This window comes from Zosterops lateralis (assembly GCF_965231275.1).
Source record: "Zosterops lateralis genome assembly, chromosome: Z".
NCBI lineage: Eukaryota > Metazoa > Chordata > Aves > Passeriformes > Zosteropidae > Zosterops > Zosterops lateralis.
The window spans coordinates 76,736,197-76,757,802 of NC_139800.1; the positions used below are offsets into that span (position 1 = coordinate 76,736,197).

A 21,606-nucleotide genomic window follows, 5' to 3' on the forward strand; every position below is an offset into this window, starting at 1 on the left:
TGACTTTGATCCGACCAGGGCTCCCTTTTACAAAGCTCATTGCTACTTAGGATCCGCAATCTGGCTAAATCTCACTAATTAAGGAAAATCATCTGACCTTTATTTTTGCATGTTTCCCTGCTCTCCCTGTTACGTGCTGCATGGACATTGCTGGTGTGGGGGACTAGAGGCCAGACCCCTTTGTGCAACCCCAAGTGCCCCTGTTGGGCCAATGCAGCTCTGCAGGCTGTGCTGGAACCAGTGCAGGATGGTGTGACGTGTAGTATGATGTGTGGTGTGACATGCAGGGTGTGCAGGGTGTGACATGTGGTGTGTCCAGGCTGTCACACTGTCCAGGCTGTGGTGTAACATGCAGTGTGATGTGTGATGGCACCCAGGCCCCACCTGTGCAGGGTGACCCTCTTGCACACACACTGGACCCAAAACCTGCCACAGCAAAAGCTTTCCACCCCACTCCTGCACCAGTGAAAGCCACTCTGGCAAATAAATCAAATTCAAATTGGTTCCCAGAGCCTCGTACTTGATGGGACCAAGGTTATTAATCATCAATCTACCAGCACCCACCAGCTAGCACCCTGCTTTGTGAAGGCTTGCACTGAGGTGCTTTTTGCTTGTTACATCCAGCAATCAGTTTTGAGAACTCTGAGAGTGGGAGGGAATAATTTTACTCTTTCCACCACTTTGTCCATCACAGTCAAGCACAAGCTTTGCCAACCACCAAGCTTGCTGTTTGCAACTCAGCAAGACCAACATGGCCTGATCCTGGGAGTAAAGCTCATAAGCAGCAATGTTTCACTACTTCTTGAGCCACTGAAAGACAATCATTGAGTGAATCATCACGTGCTGTGGCTGCAGGCTGGAGTTGGGCAGAGAAAAGGTCAGAGCAGCTCTATCATGGAAAAATATACATTTACTTTCCCCTACAAATTATCATAATCTACTGGCATGCCAGCTGAAACAATGGCAGGTTAGCATCATTCCCTTATATTCAAAATTGCCAATATAAGGTATCATGTAATATTGTAATTATACCCAGGGTTTTTGTTGTTGTTATTTTCTTTAACCGTGTCATGCACCCAGTAGACTTGCATTCCATTGGGTAATTCCTTAATTAGGCAGATTTTTGAAACAAGTATTATGTACACAACAGACCGGAACGTCTCCTTTGGAGTCTTCCCAGTCTATCAGGTGATTGCATCATTAAGCCACACATGCTACGTAGTAAAAATCCTTATGAAAATTCATGAAAGAAACACACTGAGCTTGGTGCATGCTAATAAACAAGAAACACACAAATTTAATATTTTGACTTTTAATCCCCCTGAACTCCAAACAACTAGAAATGAAATAATTTCTTCACTGAATTTAATTTCTTTTTTTCAGGTAATAAAACCTTTCTCTTCCCACAGGAGTTGTGGGGGTCTCACCTGAGCATCTTCCCACAAATTACACTTTACTAAATGTGCTCATGACATCTGGACATCACCAAAACACAGTGAAATAACCAAGAAAAAAGTGGTCTCATTCATCTTTCAGGGCTTTTTTTTTTTTTTTTTTTTTTTTTTTTTAGCCATGATATACACTAAATTACCACTTAATTAATGAAATTTTATTTTTATTTTTTGATTCTACAGTCTGGGAAACCAAAATCTTTCCCAGAGGAAGAAATTTAACTTGCCTGGCCGACAGTATGAGCACTGTGAAGTGATCTCTTTCTACAGAAATAAGACATTTCTACAATGCATTTTAAAGAGATGCAAATAGCACCTACAATTGACTGTGCGAAAACGCTAAAGGAAGAGACAAAACGTAAAATATTATATATTTAAAATAAATGAATGCAATCTTTTAATATTCTCACAAGCAGAAGAGAAAACCCTAAAAGATTAATTCAAAAAGTCTTCTCTAAGAAACGGACAAAAACCCCTCAAGTTCATAGAGAAAATGAATGTATGCAAGATAGTGAGGATAACAACAATACAATCTCTGAATGCCTCAAAATCTTCATGGTTTAAAAAGCATCCCAATTTTCTCCAAAGGTGGTGGCATCTCTCTAGCCGTCCATGGCTAATTTTACAGGGAATGCAAAACGTTATTTAAAAATGATGGTGCATTAAACTCCAACTATTCCTGATGTGGCTCTCAAACTACAAACCTATCTCCCCTTCTATTTTAATTTTAAAGTAAGTTAGCAAACACTTCGTTCCTAATCCCTGGGGACTATCTGTATGGTGACACAAATGCACAAATTTATGACAGTAACATAAATGCTCCTCCGAAGTAATGTGCAACATTAAGTGAAATCGTTTCCTGGAAAGATATTATAGGTATCTATATTTTATTTGCCATCTTAAACATATCTAGGTCTTTATGACCTTATTTTTAAAATGTATTTCCTTTTTACATTTCCTGGTGCAAATGGACTGCATAAATAAGCAATGTGCTATGAGGCTTCAGACTAGCCGATAAACCCTTTCAATTTTCATGCCAGCTTCTTCTTTTGTAATTCAAATCTGGCTGAAAACTGGCAGCTCTGAAAACTGAAACAAGCACTGCCACAAATACCTTGTAATGCTATCGACCTTGTCTGCCCATGCAGTGAGAAAGGGGGATGCATATGTGTCTGCAGTCATCCAGATAACACAACTCATTTTTTTGGGGGGATAACAGAAGCTGGACCCGGACTGCGCACCCAAAGCAGTCATTACCAGGCAGGCTGGAGAATAAGTCTCTTCAAAATACACAGCGCATTTAAAAACCATATACAGGGCTCAGCCACTGCTTTCATTACCAATTTTAATTTAGCTCCTTCAGTTTGCTAGCCAGATAAACTCTTTAGTGCTGTTTTTTAATCTATTTGCCACATTTTATGTTTAAGATTATAGTAATATGGGACAGGAGAAGGAATCACTTTTGGAGGAAATAAAGAAATAGATCCGCTTATCGGCGCCCATCAGAAAGTTCATTAATCAGCCGGGCTTTGTGCCCCCTAAATTGAAAGGTTAAATAATCCTCTCAGGAATATTTCTCGGCACCGCCGCCAATTGTCCGGAGAGAAGCTGCCATTCACCGTGCTCCAGATCGGTGACAGGGTATTTTACCACCGTTTGGGCCCCAAACAATGACGGACAAATGGCCTGGCTCACAAAGAAACCTTTTAGTACACGGATGGAGAAAGGACCACAAGCTTTGAAGTGGGGTGGGGGAGGTGGGGAGAGACTGTGCGGAGAAGAAGGAGGAGGAGGAGAAGAAGAAGGAGAAGGAGGTGGAGGAGGAAGAGGAGGAGAAGGAGGAGGAGGAGGAGACTCATGCACTGGGACATGTATATTTTATTTGAATGTTTATTAGGGGATTGGCCAAATGTTTATATATATATATATATATATATATATATATATATCCGCCAGGACACGGCACCGGCTGCCCCCACACTAAGCATATGCATAGTTACACATACATTTATACATTAATCTGAAAACAAACATTTGCAAAGCCTGTAAAATCAGAAGATGAACAGAACTAAAGCACAGTTATATTTATTAGCTAATACACGGGGGAGCCTGACAAACCCCAAGGTTTTAATTTTTACTGTCATTCTGGATGATTTACAGCTTCCTTTCTCTCACTTTAATCTTTATGTCATCTACTGATCATCCCTCACCATTGCACCCAAAAGGAGGAAGTACCACGTCTGAATAACTTTCTTAGGGGAGCATTCTTAATAGGTATTTCTTGATAAATAGACTCTTAAGAAATATTTTTTGGAAGAGATTTTTAATTGCAGCTAAAATGGAAGTAAACATAGGAAAAACTTAGTTCTGCTGAATAATATGAGATACCAAGTGAGCAGTGTACCAGTTTGCTAGAAGTGAGTTTTGGGGTACATTTTAAATAGATAATAATTGAACCCTTTTCCCTTTAAACTCCCCAGCAGCTGGGGTTCAGCATGCAGCATCCTTCCCTAACAGACAATTTCACAGAAGCACCTTCCTTACATTACCAACATGCCAACTGCATGTGTTAATGTTTATCCATTTTCTCATAATTTTTTCATGTGGTCTCCATTAAAGAGCATCATATATATTCAGGAATAGCAGTTATTTGCACCTAGATTCATGACGAGTGACATTCCTCCTGAATATGTCCTTGCGGAAATGTGAGACAGCTTGTGTACAACCCCTGACAAACAAAAGCTTCTCCACGTCCTTTTTGCACACCTGTTTTTTAAAATTGTTTTCAATTCCATAAAGTTTTTACTTTAATATGACTTGGGACTTCCTGAATAGTATACAGAGTCTAAAAATGGATCAGAGCATATCAGGTTTCTGCTCTCTCACACCACGTAAATACGCTATTGACCAAAACAGTTTCCCTCCAGACCAACTCTTGAGTACCTCAGCGCTATAATTTTTCCTCTTTCCTTCCACCATCCACCATCAGAAAATCAGAATGAATTTAACCAGCTCTCACCTGGCATGAAAACAACTCAGACAAAAACTGGGTATCTCAGATATCAAATCCAGGGCAATTAATTTTAAAGAAGGAGATATTTCATGGTTATTGCACGGTCCACAGAAACCCTCCAGTGTGTGTATTCCTGCACGGGCGCTCATCATCCCATTCTTTAAGTGCCAAAAGCAGCTATAGAAATTCTTTAGAAAAAGAATTAACTGCATAGTCAAGAAACAACACAAAAACACTTTATGTTGGCTATGAGGTGAGCGGAGACTACAGGTGGAGAAAATGCAAGTTTGAGGAGAGTAAAAAGAAAAAAAAAGGAAAAAAACCCTACAAGCCACTTTTGGACACAATTGTAAGAAACTCTGAACCAGGCAGTGACTGTTCTTCCCCTGTGAATCCCTCACCTGTTCTGTGTAAAAACAATGCCTTTCCTGACTGCCTGATCACTCCAGACAGCTCTGCCACCATTCCACTCCAACACTGCACTGTGGGGACACCAAGGACTTGGGAAAGGGGCTTGTCGGGCCAGACACAGACTGGAGTGCCCATTCCTTCATGTGGGAGCTTCCTCTGTCCACTGGAGTAATTCTCATGGCTGTTGGGGTATGTTTGTCAAATGTTAATTCAACCCAAATTCAAGATTCAGAAATGAGTCAAAACCGAAGGCCCAACTTCACTGCCCTGTAGCCAAAAATTCCGTGGGGTAAAAAAATTCCTTCTGTAGCCCTCGGTGGGTGGCACAGCATGTGTGCACACACAGTGCACCTCACACACACACTTCTGAGGCTTCTCTGTGAGCACCTGCTCATGGCTCCGTGTTCCTCACCACTCCGTGCGGGCCCTCGGCTCCTTTAATTCCCTTTATACTTGATTCCCCAACACTTGAAATCAAAATCAGGATAATTCTGTCACGGGGATAGAAACTTTTCTATACACATGACAGGACCTAACAAGATGTATTAATATCATTGACATGATAGACCCTCTCGGAATTAAATCAGTGAATATTTTTAGGGAGCCCTAATCCGTAGATTATTAACATGATCGAGCATAACTTGAGGAAGTTACTGTCTTAGGCAGCACGAGCTCCGGGCTGCTGTGACACACGAATCACCAGCAAGATGAACCACACACTGCAAACGGATTTGCTGACTTTTCCACTTTGCAATACAAAAATGCACCAAAATCCATTTTATGGCATTTATGCATATTATGCGCAACTGCGATTTTTTCCCCCACATTTTAAAATGTCTGTTAAATTCGCAGACGATTTTTGGCTTCTTACAGAATTTTGAGACTGGTTCAAAGGTCTAACAAAACTTTAAAAAGATATTCTTAAATCAAGTTTGGAGAAATTCTGGAGGAATTCTCAGAATGTAGAAACTTTAATATGAATATTCATACATAGCACTGACTGCAGAAAGAGGGCACAGAATTTTTTTTTTTCTCATATGTTTTTAAAATGCATTGGAAACCTCATTTTAGCTTGAAAATTCTATCTTCCCTATTTAGATGGTTAATATTTAAAATAATGGTAATAATGTAAATGCTTGTGGTAAGTTCACCTTTTCAAACTAAATGAAAGAGAGGTAAAATTTTTAAACTGAATTTGTAAGCATTAAAGAAAAAAATAATCTTAATTCTTTCCCTTAAGAGAACTGCAGTTGAGTATATGAAGGGGAAATATTTCAGCAGCAAACCTTTCCTGATTATTCTTTTTGATTAATTAACCACCCAACTCAACAGCTTTGGTGTTTCACAAAAATAACCCAAATCTATCTAGTTTTGGGTGTGCTGGACTGGAGATATAAATGTCACCAAATGTCATGTAGTGCACGGAGAATGTCTGAGGCATGTGTGTGGGGGGGGGTTAGCTAACCAGAGATTTAAAATAGTAAAACATTAACTTCCATTCCCTGCTCTTCTCCCTTTCCCTTTCACAGTCAGATGTGAAAGACACTGTTTTTGCAGCAAACATGGCTCTTGACACCAGTTCAACGTGTGAGCTGAAGCCGGGGCTCTCTGAGCGATGCCGCTTCTCCAACACAAACACCACAACATCATTTGGAACCCCAAAATCACAGAAATGTTCACTCAGCCGAGCTTTCTATCCTACTCTCTCCTCATTTCCAGACTGCTTCCAGAAATACACAAAACCACAATTTCTGGTCAAGATGTAATCTCGCTTTAACCCTCAATTTAAAAGCACCTTTTATTTTGTTTTCTGGGTAGCAGGTGCAGAAGAGCACGAGACAGATAAAGGTTAGAGGAAGCAGAACATTTCCTACCATGGTTACTACATGATGAAGGTAAGTGGCAGGTGATACCAGAGCTGCTGGAAGGTTCTGCATCCCACCCGAAATGTCCACTGAGGTCCTTGCAGAAAATTTATACAGGATTATTAAAGCTACTTCTTTTCCCCATCATAATTTAAATACACCTTTGAAATAAAAATTGGGAAAGAACTTTTTTCTAGCCTGCTTTTGAAATGAATGCTAGCTATAGCATATGGTTTGAGCTCATAAGCCTAACCGTTATTTCAGGACCTGAAACTGTCTTTGTTTTCCGAAAAAAAACCAAAGCTATCAGAAAGACTATCTTTTGTGAATAAGATTCCTTTACAATTGGAAAAGATTTGGAGTTTAGGTTTCTGGTGGCCTCAAAAAATATTTGAAACTTGAAAGAGAGTGGCAACACGGCAAACTACAATTAGTAGGGGAAAATAAACAGTAAAATCCCTTTCCCCAGCACACTGACCCCCTCTGACCTGCTTGGCTTCCTCCAGGACAGCTGTGCAGGATTGGCTGCATGTCAGGAGCATCCCTGACACTGAAAACCACTTGCAACAGGGGTCAGGTTTGGACAACACAGAGAGTTTAAAACCAAAATATCTGCCTGTTGCTGGCCAAGCTCTGCACCAGCTCCTCCCGCAGCTATTGGGACAAGCAACCTCTCAAAAGGCAGAAAATCTTCACAAACCCAAGCACCTCCCAAGCAGATATGTGACACCGTCATGCTCCAGGTGTTCATGTGCCCCAAACCCCCACAAGAGCCAGAGTCATCTTTACCCTAAATTCATATCCCTGGGAATTCTGAATTGCCTTCCCTGTAAAATACCCTGCTGAATGGATACTGATGCAATGGCACATGAGAACTCAGTCTGGGATTCCAAAATATGAGAAGTACATGGCCTATTTCATAAAAATACTGGTTGTTGGTGTTGTTGTTTTTTTTTTTTTGTTTTTTTTTTTTTTTCCTAGAGCTGCTAGAAATAGCCTTGACACACCTGGAGAGAAACGGGCCAGGTGCTGAAGCATTCCAGAGGAGCGTGCTGATCCCATGGTCTGTGGCTTTGTGTCATGGTCAGTGGAACCAGCCCTGCAGCCATATAACAGCCACAGCTGCAAGGAAACCAGGGATTAACCTCCTCCCCAAAATACTCCTAAATCCATCCCTTCCCTCACCGCTCAACACCTAAAAAAATCTCTGGAAACCAAATGCCCTCTCTCTCTCTCTCTCGCTTAAATATTTTTTGTCAGGGTTGTATTATTTTTAATTTTCCCTTTCCAGAAGACACACTGGAACAGACAAAAATCGACTTTTAGGGATATGGCTTAGGTTTTCACTTCAGTAAAAAAAGTGGCAGGCCACGAGGCATTTTAATAATGCACACAAAGAAATCTGAGCACAACATTTAAACACAAAAGACGCATGTCCCTTCGTGTCCTTCATACACAGGGCCACACCAGCCAGTTCCTGGTTCACCTTCCTTTACGTAAGCGGATTAAAAGTAAGATTAACAAACTGTCAAAAAGTGTGTTAAATGATAGGTTCTGCTAATTAAAAATTCTGATGGTTCTAAAGCTCTGTTGGTGGCCATCTTGCTCTGGGAGATTTCACACAGACGAGGTTAGTGAAGGCAAGGCACAGGGGATGGAGTCAAAAGTGGCTGGCTGGAGCAGCACCAGGGTAGGAATGGGTTTTTAAAAAGAAGGAATCCCTACAGAATGAAAACACTCTGTGTTCCAGCGAGATTTCTGTTTTAACACACACATCAAAAGCAAGAGACACCTCAGGAAAATAAAAAAAACTTGCTCTGCCCATTTTAGGGACAGAATTTATTTACTCAGTTGATATGTACCGAAAAAGATTCTAACACTTGCACAGTTCATTCCTGTCTGGGTGTGGTATCCTCATCTTAGTGCTGGGCCAAAGGGCTCACATCCATTGCTGTGTGGCACAAGCCGCTGTGACAAGGCAGATGTGGTGAGATCTGCAGCCAGCCCATTCTCCATCCGACACCAAAACACACAGAGGCCCCGTGCACCTCCTCTGGCTGCCCCACCAGCACTGCCATGCACTGGGGGAGGCTGGGCTACACTTTTGGGGCTCAGGGCAGAACCTCACACCCAGAGAAAAACAGGGTCTCTATTCACTGAAGATAAATAAATTTCCTCTTTTTTCTCTGTCATCTGCTGGGTGGAAATGCTACCACTAGCAGCAGCTTCAGCAGGAAGGGCAGAGCATGGGACAGGAGTGAGGCCACAGCTGCTGGTCAGTGTGGGCACTGGTCAGCCCTGGTCAGCCCACGCCACTGCCCAGCACAGAGTCCAGGGCTGCCCATGCCAGCAGCAGAGGGAACAAGGGCTGTCCACTGTGGAATGTGACCCCTCCACAGCCTGGACACGCTGAGGACAGCAGCTGCCACACGGCCACATGGCGAGGTGGACAGGCAAGGCAGCAGGTCAAACTTGAAGGGAAGTATTGTATTTTTTAAAGAATAAACTACAAGACTGAAATGAACAAAAGAAAACCATTGGGTGCCTTCTCGCGAGTTTTTCCACTGATTTTTTTTAGTGTTATTTAGGGTTTATCTTTTTTTGTTTGTTAGAGGACTATAACCTGGCCTACACTTAAAATGCATAATAAATATCGCAACATTTATAGTTCAAATCTGAAGTGACATGAGACAGGGAATGAGAAAGAGCTAAGCTTTCTGAGGGTGAAAAAACACTGCTGTCATTTAGGGTGGAGTGGGGATGTGATGGCATGTCTTGTGGAACACGGGCCGTGTTTCTCTGGGTTTGTGGAACACCTGGCATTTGGGAAGTCAGAGTTGTAAGCTCAGCTTCCTCATAACCCAGAACAAAGAGCTCAACAAGGCCTCCAAATGGCTTGTGCCCAAAAAAAATCACTCATATCATCACTGACACTCTGGCAAGCTATGATCAAAACTGTTTATCCTGCATCTGTCAAAGAAGTCTTTGTCCTGTTATTTGATTGACAATAACCCCTTTGATAAACCTTAGTGGGTATGAACCAATTTACTGCAAATAGATATCTACACAAAAAAAACCTTGAAATATATTTTGACAAATATAATTGCCCTTCTCTGATACAGGAGAGATAGAGAGAGCAGTCAGGATGAAAATGATCTGTAAAAGTTTTAAATCACTGTCTTAAAGAGGTTATTAAATAGTATTGTAAACCACAGCAGGAGTTGGATTTTTCTGCTGACTTTGGTTTTTTTTTTTTTCTGAATAATTTTAGTTAAAAGAGTTGAAAGAACAAGTTTAAAGAAAGTACTTTCAGCCACTTATAAAGCTTTGATTATCCCACAGCCCTTAGATTTAAGCTTCATTGAATGCCTTATGATAATCTTTTTTCCATCAAAAGGCAAATTAAAATATTCCACTTACAATCCTTTTTGCCATTTCTTCATAAGACTCCTTGTGCTGGCAGTCTGTTTTGGTTGGAATAAGATGTTTCTGCCCGCACAACAAATTATTTGCAATGTGCTCAAATTTGTCACCATGGCCAACGTCAACAAACCCCACCACCATCCCCAAGAGCAGAATGGGTTTGTTATTGAGTCATTGTTCGAGTGGCCCCGCACGCCGTGCAGGGGCTCTGAGGAGTCAATAGATGGCAGTCCATCTCCTAGGAAAGTGACGGAAAATGAATGAAATAACCAAAAGCCTCATAAAGGAGAGAGGTGGAAGGCCGTGTGATTCTTCACCAGCATTCACAGAAATTAACTTAAGAATATATATACTTTGCAGAATGCAAAACATCCAGAGAAACTCTGTGACAGTTCTCTGCAAACAGTGCCAAAATCTGGTGTATTATCACAAAACTGAACACTTGAGTTTATCTGCACGTACATGGACCTGCATGTGGGATGCTCGCCATCAAGTTACCAAAACCAGTTTAAGTCTAGTGGTTGTATCCCTGGCTGAAGTGCAGGAAAAGCTCTTCTGTGGCCCCCAACAGCTAGGCAGCCCCTGTGGGCCACGACAGCCACAACAGCACTTTTGTTTTAAACGTGTATTTTTCTTAATTCTGCTATCCCTGTTTGTACCAAAATATTTATTCTACAACAGGAAAATGGTAAGATAATTTCTATGGTGAAATACTACTGTGTTGATATGAAAGTAAAAAAAAAATCTTGTTTTTTTGTTACAATCTTACATATGTATATATTTATATTTATATATAATACGGTTAATGTTATACATAATTCTAATTTAGAAGTTTTGTTTCTTGCCAGAACATTGTTTACTTCTGTTCTGCTTCGGGTACAAAAGCGAATATTTAAAGGGAATAATGAAAAATAAATTTTAAACAATTCAGATAATGCAGTTTCCTTTCATTTACTTACTGCAAATATCAACCATGTCTTTTACCATACAAATTTTTAAATTCCAGGCTTAACCTAACTGCTAATGTAACTTTGGAACCAAAGGTACTCTTCCCATGTAAAAAATGAAGGCATACAAAACATTTCCCACATGCCAGACGTGTATTATTCACAGATAATCTGCAATTCACTACATAGTAAAAATCTGTTTATCAGAAGGTAGGGCCTGATGCAATACCAATTAATCTGTGAGTGTCCATATTTGACCACATTTCAAAATCTCCCTGAAATGCACCATAAATTTCCAAACGGGTACTTTTAGTAATTTGCCCATATTTGTAACCACTACATTTTCTAACAAGAACTTGTTTTGACACCTTTTCTTAGCTTTATTTTACATTAAGTGTAAACCCTAAATGCTTTCTACAAAATCCACAGAAATAATTTCCTACCTCAAGATACCTCAAATCTTGTTCTAGTACAGCACTTGGTCAAGTTTAAGCTACCCCTCACTTTTTTTTTACAGACATAAATATTTTTAAAATGTTGATGGAAACTCACTTTTCGAGGAATTTTCAATGGCAGGTGAGACTAAAATTAAATTATTTCTTTTATCTCAGTAAAAAACAGAACCCAGGATATTACTGCACCAAATATTTCTGATTATTAAGTTCCAAGTCTTATAAATATTACACAAATTGTTTTTACATGCATCCTTAGGGATTATAATGAAAGACAGCATTTACCTTTTTCCTTTATCCAATTTAAAAACAAAACAAACAAAAATTCTCAGTGAATGAACTTTTTTTTTTCTCAAATGTTTTTCTTTAAAAAAAAACCCAAACCAACAAAAAGTCTTTACTAAATCTGTTTAAAAGTAAATTCTCAGGAAGGGTGGAGGATTTCCAGGGCAGATCTTTGTGTTAGAATCATTATGCCAAAACACAAATGAGAGGTTTTAAGTGCAGATTTCTTCTATTCATTGAATTTTGAAGAAAAAAACTAAAAAAAAGAGCATTCCGCTGCCACGAAGAGGTGGAGGCACAAATTATAAAGCACATCTCATCTACTGCTTTAGAGAAAAAGCCAAAGATCCGAAAAGAAAAGTAGTGGAGAAACTTTTCTGCTTTGTTTAGAGCAGAGAACAGGGGCTAATTATCTGAAACAGTGAAATACGTGTGAGGCCGATCTGGGGAGCAACAACAGCAAAAGTTCAAAGGAACAACAAACCCTTGATTTTTAAAGGTGTTTTAATGTTTGACAATTTTAGAAATTAATATATTTAAGAACTGTGACACCAATGCAAGGATTTGTTTTACTGGTTAAATTCTGTACCAGGTTTCAATATTAATCAAATTCGTATGCATTTTGTTTTATTTTTGTATCTATTTTACATATGAGGAAAAATCTTAAGTAATAAACTGGTACAGTTTCACAAAGTTTTACTTTCTTATTTCAGGGATTAACAATCAACTAAGGCAGGCCAAACAGGCAGTCACAGCTATATCCTGACTAATTACAAATAATCTGAAAAAGTTTATGAGGTGTTTTTCCTCAAATTCATGTCTCCACTGTAACTGAGATTTATTTCACTCACCTAAGAAGAAAGCTTTGTCACACAGAGTGACTAATTACCAGCATCTGGGATATCTGAGATGGGATTACTGCTTCTGCTATGCATCCCAACTTAAAATTTAACACTCTTTCTATGTGTAAATGTGGTCACTGAGAGAAGAGAGGCAAAGCATTAATTTAATTATTACAGTATTAAAATGAAATCAGAAGTTTTAAAGATGCTTAAAAAGTAGTGACAGTGTTTCATCGCCTTCTTCAGTTCAAAAACTCTTCAGATGTTTATTATCTTCTCAGAGAAGATGCTTATCTATATTTTATGGTCAGCAGTTCACAGAGGAGTAAATAGGCTGGGTGTAGAAGAAAATAAAAAAGGTGTTTCTACTTACTGTTAGGTGATACTGCCTCCATATTTCTGGGCAAGCCTGGAAAATAAAAATATTGATCAGCTAGGAGCATGAAACAAGGTGCTTTACAGCCTGTTGGTTTTGGCATAACACAGTATCCACTGGTGTCGGTCACAGGAAAATAAGAAGCTTAACTGAAAGGGTCTGCATTTCAGCTTCAAAAACCCGGCTAGACAGTTTAATTGAATTTTACACTGGTTTAACACACTCCCTGCCATTGTCAGAAAGCCAGTAACAGTTTTCTCTCTGCCCTTTTTCTCCGAAGGGGCAGAAGTTTGGGAGAGCAGCGTGCTCGTGACTGTAGGAAGCATTAATGCTGCAAAACAAACAGGGGCGGATTTAAATTCTACATTTTCTGATATTTTAGATTTACATAACGTTCTAGAAACTAAATCACAAGGTGCTTTCCTTTCACGTAGGAACAGAAATATTTTATCTTTTTTGTATGTATCTCTTTCCTAATCAAAATATAATTGTTACATGTAATAATCCTCAGCAGCCTCATGTCAGACGAGTTGTAAACAAGAACCATAACAGATTGCTTTAATGTTGCTATTTTTACAATGACTTGCTTGATTTTTTTTTTACTTTTAATTTTTTTAATTGCCAGACTTTCAAACCAAGTGCAGCCCTTTGAAAAAAAAAATTCAGATCAGGTTTTTGAGTCAGAGCAGTGACACAATTGACCTGAGGGACACATGAGAGACGGTAAAGAGGAAAACGTGGATCTTTAAAACAAAATCAGAACACGTTGGTGGTCACTAAGGCTCAGATCACTCTCTCAGGGGTTCTTAATGCTTTTACAAAATGTACAATATTTCTGATGGCCCCTGAGCCACAGACAGACACGGAAATCGTGGCACTTTTTGTCATTTTGGTGCACAGCTACTGCAGCGGAGGGCTTTCACTTCTCTTTAGAACATTTACCCTCTTATTAGAATAGCTCTGTACTCATCAAAAATTAGCAACTTGGTTTGCCAGCCTTCATTTTAAGTACTTCAGAAAGAAATATAGTATTCCATGCCTTCTCCATAATATGCTGCAGCTGCAATTTCAGACACTGAAGCCTCATGACTACTTGCAAATGAGTACTATTAACATTTCTTTAGATTTCGAATAAATTTTTCACTCATGCCCAAATTCTTGCCTTCTTTTATTTTGATGGAGCATGTTAATTAAAAAAAACCCACACCACAACCAGTATCTCTCAAAATAAAATCCAAGTTTTTGCCAGTCACCCTGTGGCACATACGGTGTGTTTTTCCCAGATGTGATGGAAATGATATTATTTATTATTCATTCCACCAGTAACATAATTGTCTGCAGAAAAATCTACAATCTGTTCTGTGTAATGGTTCAATATTTCTCCTCTTACTCAAATATTATGTGTAAATATTTGAGCTTTATATTAATATTTCTATAAAGGAAATGTGTGAAGGACATCACATTCCCTACCAAGGATCTGACAGTTTGAACACACTCAAGCTGTCTTTGAGCACAAACAAAAGGATTTTCCTCCTTCCCCAACTTAGCCAGGGTTCCGAGAGGCAACATATAAATACTCTGTAAAAATATTGTGGCAGAGCTCTCAGCATCTCCCTCAGACCTGAGGTTTCAGCTGTGCAGGACAGCTGTGCTGGTCTGACTCAGGGGTAGCAGGCATTTATTTATACATTAGTTCTGGATAGTTTTCGATTACCACAGTGTGCCCGGGCTAATATGGGTGAACAATTGCAATCAGTGAGTTGTCCTATACTGGCAAAATGCCACTCTGTGGTATGACCTTTACTCACACGGCTGCTATTTAATAATCGTCATCATCATCAAAATTACTTTATTTTTGAATAATTGTTTGGTTGGGAATTTTTTCTGCTCTGGACACAAAGAGCAAAAAACTGTAGCTCTGAGTGAGAACCACAGTTGGCAGGGCTCTTGTCAAAACCCTGGGAGAGGCACAGCCCCAGCCCCTTCCTGGGGCAAACCAGAGGTAGGTTTTATCCTCAGGGATGCTTTAAGGGTGAGGGAAAATCAAAACAAGGTAAGGATGAAGGTGGTGAGGGAAGGCTAAGCATATTCCTTCATTCAGGTGGTCACTTGGGGTAATACTGCTCACCATTATGAAGTGAAGGGGTCACTGTTAGACAACAGCTTTTTAGAGATGATGCTTTTAACCAGGAACCTCATTACTTTGCATCAGCTCAGGGTTATTGTCTGCATCTTGTATCGTGGAATGACAAATAGCATGATTAACAATTACTACCAAATACTGGCTCCTCAAACGAAGCAGAGAGCCTTGCTATGGAAGAGAGCATAGCCAAACACAACTGCCGCCAAACCCACGATTCTCCTTATTCATTTAAAACAACTTAAACCACGAACGTCCCTCTCTTAAAGAAAAAACCCTTGCGGTACCCTACCTACCACTACCGCTATCCTGATGAAACTACATCAAAACAAAATTGCATTTATTTCCTGCCCCAGCGGTCTGACCTTACTCGCATTTAGAGATGTAGCAGCACAAAAGGTGCCTTAACTCCAGAGGGCGGTGGCAGTGCCAGGGCGCGCAGGGATGCGGGAAGCACAGGGATGCGGGGAGCGCAGGGATGCGGGGAGCACCTGCGACACCTCTGGCCGTGGTACCAGCGCCGCTCCCCAAAACGCGCATCACCGACCGCGGCCACTCGGTGATGGAAGGGCGGACACTTGTGCCCCAGGCTGACCCAATAATGTGGGAAATCGAGGCTGGGCGCCGCGCTGTTTTGACCTGTTATTGGATTTTATCAAGCACTAATTATTGTTTTACTAGAACGACGGCTTTTTAATGCATCTTGTTGTTTATAATTCCCCCACTTCCCTCGTCCTCCGACGTGAACATCAAAGAAAATAAAACACTCAATCTCAAACACGCAGCCCCTGACAGCAGACCGGGACTCGAGAGCTCAATAGACGAGGCCCTTGCCACCAGTTCTCATATTTCCACAACAATGAGCAAACACAAAACCCGGCACTAAGCGGCCTTTTTCCTTCCTTTCCGCTCCCCTCGGCCGGTCGTCTGCCGAGAGGGCCCTCGACGGCGGCGCCGCGGGGAGTAGCGGATTAGCCCCACTAACATGCGAGCGCCGGCCGAAGGCGAGGAAAAACCCCGCTACTGTATATTTGGCGTATGAATAACCAAAATGCACGCGGCTGACAGGAGACCGGGACGGGCCCGCGGCTCCCCGGGAGAAAATGTAGCTGTGATGAGTGACAGGGCTTTCAGGAAATATGTTCACAATCACAGACAGTGAAGGCCATGACCTAGATCGTTTAAGAGCTTGTCTTGTCAAATTATCAAAAGCTTCTTCGTCTCTGAATAAAGAGTGACATAAGTGAGTGTCAGAAAGCTGCAGGCTGACAAGCCAAGCATACAATAACAGCATGCACGTCACATACTTGCCGAACACCGCCACGGCTAGCGGCAAATCTTAATGAGAGCGCGGCTGGCCCAGGAGACTTGGGTCCCTGCTGGCACAGCTACTCATCTCGCAAAAATCCTTCAGCTCCGAGTCAGTTATGGTCTGACACGACGACTACAATTACTAAACACAACTTTTTAACAGAATCCTCTGGTGCTTTGTCAAAGAGGCAGCGGCTGCTTGGAGCTGCCCCGCTGCAAGCCACCACAATAAAACAAAAGATTTGCCAAAACACGCACACTTTTCATCACCTCCGCATGGGAACTGCCGCGGGAAACACACAATGCTTCCCTTCAAAAAACACTCCTGCACGAGCAGATGTCGAGACCTCTCCCCACGCTGCTGGTGCAGACAGCCAGGCAGGCAAAGCTGGGAACTGCTGGTGTCACCCTGGCTGCTGGTAGCATGGCTGTGTGCTCACCCTTGGGTGGATGTGGACAGCCAGAGGTTTGAAGGGTGTGGAAAGACACTGGGGAACCCATGAGAAAGAGAAAACATCATGCTGTCTGCCCAGGGGAAATGGGCCACACGGATTGCCAGCTGCCCCCATGGAATGATCCCAGCACCTCCAGCTCCACCCCAGCCCACAGCAGTATGCCAGAAACAACAAAGGCAGAAGGAACCTCCCCAGAGCGAAGAGGACAGTGGTGGTTTGCATGTCCAGAAAGTTGTCAGAACATGCAGAGAAGATGCCAGTCGAAGCACACAGCTGCTTAATGGGAAGGAGTGCTGATAATAAGGGTATTTGGACATTTGGATGGGGCCGTCAGACACAGCGTGGCTGTAGGGCATCAAGCACCTGGGCACTGCCATCTACCAGCTCCTGGGAGAGCCCCTCCAGCTCACTGAGCACCTGCATGCTGGTTTTCCCAAGTATACAGGGAGACATTGGCCCCTCTGCCTGCTCCTTGCTACATCCCCTGTTCTTCTCCCACCTCTGCAGCTGGCAGGTAAGGCTGCACACCAACCACAAGGCTAATGATATCCACCTGACTGTCACTGAATCAGTCAAAAGCAGCTCCTCTGATGACCCTTCCAAAGAAACAAGGCCCTTGCCACACTACTTCCAGTGTAATTCCAGCTAAGAGGACTCCGTATGTTCTCAGCACTGTCTCAGGAGAAGAGGCTGATCTAGCAGATCATAAACATACGACCCTAAAATGTTTTAAGTAACTTTGAATGTTTCCTTACCAAACTAAGTGAAGCAGCTTGAACTGCCTTAAATTCACTTCTGGACCAAAGTGGAAAGTTGGTCTGACAGACTATGCACAAGTGCCTGTTCTGCACCCTCTGTGTTACAGTAAAAGGGAGTAAACTTGCTGAGAAAGACAAATTACAACTTCCTTTGAGAATCCAAAGCATTTCATAACATATATTTGATAAGAAGATGTGCATTTCCCTGTTTTACAAGAAGTCATATGGGAAAGACAAGGGGTGATAGCTACAAGCTGCTCCTGAGGAGATCTCAGGTGGAAACAGGAGAAAACTTTTCCTGATGAGAACAATCATCTCTTGAGGGAAGTGGTGGATTCCCCAGAATGGGACACTCTTAGGATTTGGCTGAGCTGTCTTCTGTAGACCATGCTTTTGGCAAGAAATGTTGGGGATGATGCTGAGATGATCCATGAAGTCCCTTCCAACCTGCTGCTGTAGGATTCTGTGATTTCTCTTCCATGAACTGCTCCCATTTCCTCTGGAAGCAGGGCAGATCTGCATCCCTCAGTAAGGAGCCTCCAGGTCTGCTGCTGACCACACAGAGTCACCTTGGTCTGTCTCTTTCCAACCTTTTATTGCCTTAATGAGGTGTACTGGAAGAAATGATGAACAGATGATCCCTGACCACTGTCTCCCATGACAGATGATTCTGAAGCTCTTTATAGACCCTTCCCTCTGTCACCTCCCTTGCAGGCTGAGGAGTTGTGGCCATGCTGAGGGATACAGAAGACAGTGACCAAAACTCTGCCCATGTTCTCCTGCTTTCCTGATAATTCCTAACATTTCATCAGCTTTTCTTTTTTTTTTTTTTTTTCAGCTTGTGAAGACTAAACTGTTTTTTTTTTGTGGAATCATATCTCATAACTGGAATCTGAGCCCTGAACAGTAAAATGCAGAACCTGTTATTCCGTATGCCAAGATGAGATTATTTTACTTTACATTTATTATCACTCAATTTCAATTGCCATTTTATTGTGTTCTCCCTCTGGTTCTTACAGTTCTTGGGCAGTTCTGCACAGCTGGTTCACAGCACTGACTCTGTAAGTAATTCAGTCTTCTCAGCAAATCTTGTCGCCCCATTGTTCACCCTTTTCCATGTCACACTAGCATATCCCACCTTTATCCTCTTACTCCATGCCTGTTTAGTTTGCTTGAAAGCTTTTGGTCAGGAACTTTGTAAAACGCCCTTTGGAATTTGTAGGCTATGTCAACTGGATCATGTTTACACACATGCTTGTCAACCTGCTCCTTTGAAGAACTCCAGAGATCCCTGAGAAGTGGGATTTCCTTTACAAAAGCAGTCTTGAATCACCCCATGTATATTATATTTATACACCCATCCCAATATGCCACCACCATGGTTCCTGCCCCCTGGCTTGGAGCACATGTGCAGCTGGCAGCGTGGGACCCCCAGCTCTCCTGGAACATCCCCTACACGCTGCACTTGCATTAGCAACTCAGTTACCACTCATGCACCAAGCACGAGGTGTCTGCTGCCATCACTGGCTGGGCCATTTCACCCTCATGCTCCTCTGCAGCTTTTGGGCAGTTGTTACCCACTTTTGGTAATGGGCTAGCACTCACAGATTCATAGGAACCCTGACATTCTCTTCCATTTGACAACTTCTCGGGTGATCTCCATAAAGAAAGGTTTCAGCATGGGAACATCCCTGGTTTCTTCTACTGTGAACATCCCAGATGTTCATAGTAGAAGAAAATACTTTTAGGCCATCAGCAGCAACCGTGTTCTAAGTCTTCCTTTCGTGTCTTGATCACCTTTTGGCTTCTTAGGCTTTCTGCTCTGATCTCAGGAAAGATGCCAAACTGCTAGTTTTGGCTCCTTTGCTCTGCCATGCCATCTCTCTCTCTGAGGACTGGGCAGGTGAGCTCCTGCTCTGATACCCCAGTATTCGCACAGGTGAATGACACAGGCAGCTTCACACCTCCCATGCAAGAGTGCACAAGAACTGCCTGAAGTTTCAAAGAAAAACCTTTCTGATTTAAGGTGGACCAAAATGAGCAGAAAAAATACATGCTGTGATGTTCCTGATTAACCTGCATGGCTCAGATAGGATTTAAATGCTTGTATGATACAGCACTCATGATTCTTTCTAGAAAAGAAAATCAGTTTATGAGAATTGGTGTCATAAAATGTGTAGAAGAGAAAAGATGGCAAAGAAAAGATGCTTCATTTCAGACTGTAATTTTGTCTCACTGCCTACCAGAATGAGGGTGCAGAAATGTACAATTCTATAAAGGTATTGTGGGCACATTAGCTATAAGCAAAAGTACATATGGAACACATTCAAATATCATAAGAAATATGAACTCTCAAATATGCTGGTTGTCCTTTGCACATCTCACTTTCCACACTGACATTCTCTTTGACCAAACAGAAGAAATAAAGGCAGGAAGGAGACATTTAGAAAGAGATTCAAATATTTCTGAGTTTAAAAAAATCCAGTGTTTACGGAATCCCACAGGTGTATTTGAAAAACAAACATATATGCCATATCTACAGACAGAAACTGAAGTGTGAATGTATGTCAAAATTATCACAGTTTGCCTTTTATCCTTTTTTGTGTTTACTTCAAGGGAAAAAATATTATAAAAGCTTGACTGCTACATATAGGTCTGAATTTTGGGGACATATAAAACCACGATAACATAATACAAGATGAAAGAAAGAGACAACTACGTTTGTTCTCCCTTTAATTTTCTTCTATATTTTACTTTAGATCTTGTCAAACCCAAAGCCTTCAAACTGATTCTCTCTAATAGTATTTTCACTGATTAATATCTGATCATAGTGAACAAAACATAGATCTGGAACTCCTGATGCATCAGAGTTACTCTTTATTTCTTCCTGGTACACTCGCAGATACTGCGTCTCCTGATTTCAACCCACTAACACGTTTCATTCCCCAGGAAAAAGGACATTTTTTGTCCATGGCTGGTAAACTGAACCAAACTAAAGACCAAGTGTTGACAATGCTTTGATTTCTTTTCTTCGAACCATTCTCCGTGAAAACTCTGATAGTGTAGAGCAATGACTAAACACGACATTTTCATATATACAAATAGGCACGATGCAAAATCAAAGAAATATGAAGAGATTGTAGGATTGTAGCCATTGCAAATTCAGTTTTTGACAGAGCCAAACCAAACCATACCCAATGTCTGTGCCAAGGGCCATACTCACATCAGCATAGTGACCCTTCATGTCACAGCGGTTGCAGTGCTTGTTCCAATAGGCTCTCTCCAGGCATTCCTTGAAATAGTGCCCGGGCAAGCAGCAGTTCATACAGAAACGTGCTGGGCAGCTGTGCTGCAGATGGTCTCTTCCTGCACACAGACAGCACGGGGGAACTTTCTGTGGAGAAACAAAAACAGAGTCATGTTAAGTGACAACGTTTCAATAGATCCTTCCAGCTCTGCTGTCCCACACGGGGGTGTGTTGGGGGTAGCTGGGTGGGCACTCGGCTGCCATCCGGGCTCACCGGTACAGCCTCACACAGTTCAGCACCTGAAGTGACAAATAAAACATGCAGACAACTATTCTGAGGCCAAACCTGTATCCCTGTAAAGCCAGTTTTCCCAGTGAGTGAGTGTATTTCTCCCCGAGGGTTGCGTGGGATGTTGTCATTCTGAGTGTCCTCAGTGGGTAACAACCTCAAGGACTGAGAGTTTTACAGATTCTGTAGCGGGGGGTGATAAATCCATACTGTCATGCAATGGCTCCCGCTTCCTGAAGTGAACTGACTGACTTTTAAACCCCTAACAACAGGACAAACTTTTGGAATATCTGGGATCTATCAGAGCTTCTTAAAGTCAGTGCCAGTTTTGTCTCGTCCAC

At 41.7% G+C, this 21,606-nt stretch overlaps 1 protein-coding gene across 2 annotated transcripts in view; it reads right to left on the reverse strand.

Moving 5' to 3' along the window:
- The window catches only part of ZCCHC7 (zinc finger CCHC-type containing 7), an 86,179-nt gene that overhangs the window by 7,324 nt on the left and 57,249 nt on the right, over window positions 1-21,606 (reverse strand). For both annotated transcript variants that reach the window (XM_083883823.1, XM_083883824.1), the window contains exons 7-8: window positions 20,953-21,123; window positions 13,063-13,098 (exon numbers count right to left, since the gene is read on the reverse strand). In XM_083883823.1, coding sequence (XP_083739949.1) covers window positions 13,063-13,098; window positions 20,953-21,123 — 207 coding nt within the window. The remainder of the gene's footprint in view (window positions 1-13,062; window positions 13,099-20,952; window positions 21,124-21,606) is intronic.